Source organism: Alexandromys fortis, unplaced genomic scaffold (assembly GCF_014885135.2).
Source record: "Alexandromys fortis isolate MF-2015 unplaced genomic scaffold, M_Fortis_MF-2015_v1.1 scaffold_89, whole genome shotgun sequence".
Classification (NCBI taxonomy): Eukaryota; Metazoa; Chordata; class Mammalia; order Rodentia; family Cricetidae; genus Alexandromys; species Alexandromys fortis.
In genome coordinates, this window is record NW_026067973.1 from 1,454,061 (window position 1) to 1,460,060 (window position 6,000).

General features: G+C 45.9%; 1 protein-coding gene across 1 annotated transcript in view; it reads left to right on the forward strand.

Moving 5' to 3' along the window:
* The window catches only part of Dscaml1 (DS cell adhesion molecule like 1), a 310,097-nt gene that overhangs the window by 288,261 nt on the left and 15,836 nt on the right, over window positions 1-6,000 (forward strand). Inside the window, exon 18 of the mRNA XM_050156418.1 lies at window positions 3,355-3,494. Coding sequence (XP_050012375.1) covers window positions 3,355-3,494 — 140 coding nt within the window. The remainder of the gene's footprint in view (window positions 1-3,354; window positions 3,495-6,000) is intronic.

Here is a 6,000-nt window from a genome sequence, read left to right on the forward strand (position 1 = left end):
TGAAAGAATTTATTACCAACGTACCTGTCCTAGAGAAATAGTCAAAGGTATTGTTGTTTGCCTAGAAGGAAAATGATCCCAGATGGAAGCTCAGTGATGCAGCAGGAAAACAAAGCAATTAAATGATGAACATATGGGTCAACCTAAATTAATACTGACTGCATAACACGATCATAATGATGATGTATATAAAGAACCGAGATACCCAACGGTCATAACACAATCATAATGATGATGTATATACAGAACCAAGATACCCAACAGTGACGTACAAAATGGGAGAGGTCTGTGAAATCTCTGGTGTCTTTGCATTGTCTGAGAAAAAAAGTGCCAGTTCATACTGAACTTTGATAACTAAGACTCACTTAATGGTCACATGTGGTGCTCCATATCTGTAATCACATGCCTGGAAACCCTGGAAACCACTTGGAAGCCTGAGGGGGAAGGGAACTTAAGTTTGAGACCAGTCTGGGTTAAAGAAGTGAGACCCTATCTAAAAAAAAAAAAAAAAAAAAACAAACAAACAAAAAAAAACTCATGTTGGAATCTGTTTTAATAACCACTGAGAACAATGAAATGCTCTGCAATTATCAAATTAGTAGGAAATACAACTTTCTTTTTAAAATTTATTTTATTTTATGTACATAAATATTTTGCCTGTCTGTATATATGTGCACTTCTGGGGCCTCCAGAGGTCTGCAGAGGGCGTTGGATCATCTGGAACTGGAGTTGTGAATGGTTGTGAGACACCAAGTGGTACTGGTCCTCTACAAGAGCAGTAAGTGCTCTAAACCACCGAGCCATCTCTCCAACCCAAGCAGTGTAATTTTCAGAACACTTAATTCAAAAGAAGTCAAAAAAGCAAAGAAAAAGAAAAACATAGGAAGGAAAACAAGCAGGAAGTATTTATATGAGGGTGAGTTTAAACACAAATCTACCAGCTGTTGCCTTAAAGATACACTGAGTAAGCCCTCCAATTAGAAGATAAAGCCTGTCAGACGGGCTAGTAGTAAAGAAACCTAAATTCATACTGTGCAGACGGCATCGAAAGTGTAAGGATGTGTAAAAGGGGACGGAAAGACGGCTTGCTGAGTAAAATGCTTGCCAAGCAAGACTGAAGACTAAGTCTGAATCCGCACAACCCATCTGAAGCAGCTCACCCACAGTCCCAGAGCTCCTGTGGCGAGATGGGATACAAACGCAGGAGAAGCCGGAAGCTAGTGGGCCTACTCTCCTGGCTGGTGCAGTGGTGAAAAGACAGGAGACAAGGTGCAAGGTGAGGAGGACACCTGACCTCTCCACGTGAACCATGGCATGTGTGCATGTGCACACAAGCAAGATAAAAATGCGTAGAAAAAATTCAAAATAAAAGGATAGGAAAACAAAAAGTATAGCATGCCACATGTCCAAACCTGGAATTTTAATATCAAACCTAGGAGATAAAAGAAGGACACATGGCTACAAGTGTTAGGCAGAGGAAACTCTGAGTTTGTATGGCCTAATATTTATAACTTCAAAGCACGGGCTGATGAAGTGGCTCAGCGGTTAAGAGCACTGGCTGCTCTTCCAGAGGACCTGAGTTCAATTCCCAGCACCTACATGATGGCTCACAACAATCTATAATGGGATCCAATGTCCACCTCTGGTGAGGAGAGGAACATGCCAACAGCACTTATATACAAAAATAACTTCAAAGCACATTCAAACAAGCCAAACACAATGACACACATCTGAAGTCCTAGCACCTGGAAGGCCGAGGCAGGGGAATCATGAGTTCAAGGCCAACTAGTGAGATCTTGTCTCAAAAAAACCAGATAGATAGGTAGATAATAGATAGATAGATAGATAGATAGATAGATAGATAGATAGATAGATAGATATCATAGATAGGTGGATGGATGGATGGATGGATGGATGGATGGATGGATGGACAGACAGATGGATAAATAGATATCGTAGATAAATAGGAAGAGAGAGATTGTAGATGGACAGATGACAGGTAGATATATACATACACGCATGCATGCACACATACATAAATGATAGTAGATAGATAACAGAGAAACAGATAGATAATAAATAGAAATAAATGATAAATGGATAGACAGACATATGGAAAGATAGAAAAATGCACACTTGTGAATTTAACACATCTCTCTTGGTAACAGGCAGAAAATGTGCAAAGACAACCTCACTTACCCTAGAGATATCCATATGCCCTTGCAACTCAAGATACGGCAGGCCAGGAGGGTGAAGCCAAGGTTGGCTCTCGGCCTCTGGGATCCACCCTGGTTGGATGCTGCCCCGGATGAGCATCACTTTAGTTGGTCCCAAATCATTGACCACTTCCTAAGGAGAAGAAATTACCCCAGCTCGCTGGCAGAGAGAAGACAGAAATAGTGACTCCTGCCATCTCCTGAGCATTCCCCATGCACTACCACTGTCCTGGGGGCTTTATTTTACTCAACAGTAATTCTCACCATAACCCTTTAGTGGGATTCTTATATCCACATGGATAGGGTCAATGAGGCCAAGGGAAAGGAAGGTAAGAATTGAACAGGGCTGGGCAGTGGTGGTGCATGCCTGTAATTCCAGCACTCAGGAGGCAGAGGCAAGTGGATCTCTGTGAATTGGAGGCCAGCCTGGTCTACAAAGCAAGTTCCAGGACATCCAGAGCTGTTACACAAAGAAACCCTGTCTCAAAAAAAAAAATCAAATAGGATACAATTGCTGCCCCTAAAGTAATAAACATGGCGGGCGGGGGTGGGAAAAGAACAGTAGATAAGGTGGGGAGAGAGAGATGGGATGGGAAGTGTGACTGAGACAAAAAGCTACCATTCTCCCAGGCTTCCTGTTACTCTGGAGAAGCAGCAAAGAGTCTATATGAGCCTCTTGAGTGAATTTCTGAGTTCACTTGCCAGGTAGAGTCCCCGGAAAACAGAAAGGGCCTCACCAGTGTACATGTCAACACTGGGCCACAGCAGAAAGCACTTTGTGGGCCCAACCTAAAGGAACTCACAGGCCTGAAAGAGCAAGGTAACCAGTGTCGGTGGGGTAGAGTCCTAAACACAGGCATGTCATTAGTAAAGGCACCGGGGTACAAGGATTAACAACAGAGGAAACAGATGCGTGCTTCCTGTGTTCCGTTTCTCTCTGGTCTGCCTATGTCTTGCCTGGTCAAACACTCACCCTGCCCTCCTGCCAGTAAGCCATGCTGGGCCCTCCTGCTCTAGCCCACAGTTCTGGGCCCCCTCTAAGGACCTCTCCCAGATTCACCCACTCTCCCCCTCCATCACTGTTACTCAAGCCTGAGCTCTGTCTTCTCTAGACTAACCAGGTCTTCTCCCTGCTCAGTTCCAGGTCCCCCTGCTGGCATCAAAGCTGTCCCTTCATCAGCTAGCAGTGTGGTCGTTTCCTGGCTGCCTCCAACCAAGCCCAATGGGGTGATCCGCAAGTACACCATCTTCTGTTCCAGCCCCGGGTCCGGCCAACCGGTAAGTAGTGAGGGGGGCAGGGAGCAGATCTTTTAGGAACAACGCATCCGTCAGCTTTCAGTTCAAACCATGGAGCTTTTTCTGTCTATACTTCCCTGTGGATCATAGTTCAGAATGGGCTCTGGACAAGATGTCTCACTGGGTTTAACGACATCTGTGGTTAAATTCAAAGACCTGAGTCTAAGCCCTGAGACCCACACATTAGAAGGTAACCTACTTTTGCAAGTTGCAAGTTGCTTTTTGACACCACACACACACACACACACACACACACACACACACACCATGACACGTACACCTATCCCAAATCGTGGGCCAGGCATCTACTGAAGAGGCTGCAAGCTTGTCACAGCTTTGGAGCCCCTCTTGAATCCTGTGGGTCACAGCCAAGCAGATGGGGGGAAAAGGCCTCAGAGCTTTGCTCTTCTGACCCCAGGCACTCCCAGGGACTGGCTAACCTATGGACTCTGGGTATACGTGGCCTTTCGTCAGGATCCTCCAGGTTTGGAGGCACTGCTGGCACCCTACTTCAGATGACTGCCACACTGTGGAGCTAGGCAAGGCAGGAACGGTATAGGAGTGAAAACATCTCTGACTAGGGCCTGGGCTTTATCCTGAGTGCAGGAAATCTCAAAGTCCTCCCCTACAGTGACAGGCTTCCTCCAATAAGGTCATACTCACTCCAGCCAAGCCACACCTCCTAATAGTGCCACTCCCTTTGAGATTAGAGGAGCCAATAACATTCAAACTACCACAGGTGCACATGACTGGGAGGCAAAGGAGAGACATTCATTCCAGCCTAAATAGCAAGACATATCTCAAAGATGAGAGACAGTAAAGACATGCTCCCAAAGACTTAACTCCCTCCAACTGAGTCCCACCTCTTAAAAGTTTCACAGTCTTCCAATAGTACCACAGGGTGGGCACCAAGCCTTTGACACACGGGGCATTCACGATCCCAAATGCAGCAGAGACCCTTATTCCAGCCTCTTTGAGTCCTGAGCTATGAGAAACGCCTCTTTCAGGGGAAACTTCCACACGGGTATATGACACAAGGTCTACATAGAGTAATGAGAACATTACTTCAAGTACATGGGGAGACTGGGGAGTGAGGGGAGGAGAGATGTGCTGAGCTCCGAGAGGTCCCCAGGGAAAGTCACCATGGATAGTACTATCATTCTGCACAGTACAGTCCACACGCCAAGTGACTGTGTTACCACTCGTGTACAAGAGGAGTTCTGGTTATGGTGCTAGAGAAGAGGACATGCTCACATGCAGAGACATGTGAGACCATGAGATCATGGCGTCATTGTGGCCTTAGACGCAGACAGTCATGAGACTCAATGTGCTCATACACTCCGGTGTGTGCCTTTGAACATGTGCACACAGATGCACACCTCACAGTGAAAGACTGGGAGCAGTCAAAATTGCGTCGGACAGGGTGCAACTCTACCAAATACTTCCGTACAGTGTCTGTGTACGGAATCATAGCCAGGGCCAACGAGATGGTTCAGCGGGTAAAGGTGCTTGCCACCAAGCCTGAGAAGCTGAGCTCAGTCCCCAGAAACTAAGGATGGAGAGAAGCAGTTTCTAGTCTACAAGTTGTCTCCTGATCTCTACATGTGCACACATGCATCTGCATAGTACATGGATAAATACATAAAACAAATAAGTAAGTAACAGGACCGGAGAGATAGTACAGTGAGTTAAAGGGCTTGCCGTGAGAGCCAGGCAACCTGGGTTAGATTACCAGAACCCACAGTGAAGTTCCTTGAAATCTGTCCTATGACCTCCAAGCACACAGCACAGCATGGCATACATGTCCATGCACATAGAAGTAAATGAATAAATGCTATAAGAAAAGGGTAAAAAAAGAAGCATATGTTACTGTGCTTGCTCCCTCAGCATGAGCACTGATGGCATTTTGATAACAGTGCTCCAGCTTTGGAAGGAAGTTTTGAGACAGGGCCTCCTCATGTAGCCTAGGCTGACCTCAAACTCCCCACGTAGCCCAGGAAGACTTTGGACTTCTGGTCTCCCTGCCTCCAGCTCCCAAGTGCTGACACAGCAAGCAGGCTAGCCTTCTAGTCTCTGGTCTACATGTGTATTATGGGATTGGAGGGGTTTTTTCACATAACATTAAAATAAAAGTTTACATGTTATGTAATATTTTCCACATCATTTGTGAGAGTTCTTTTCTGTATTCTTTTGTGGGGGGTCGTGGGAGTTTTTTTTTCTTGACAGTTTTTTAGGGGGTGATGGTGACAGGATTTCATGTATTCCAGGCTCTAAGCAAGATCTTAAATTTTTGGTGCCATGATGCCTTTAATCCCAGCACTCAGGAGGCAGAGGCAGGTAGGTCTCTGAGTTTAAGGACAGCCTGGTCTACAAAGTGAGTTCCAAAATAGCTAGGGCTACACAAAGAAACCCTGTCTCAAAAAAGAAGAAGGAGAAGGAGGAGGAGGAGGAGGAGGAGGAGGAGGAGGAGGAGGAGGAGGAGGAGGAG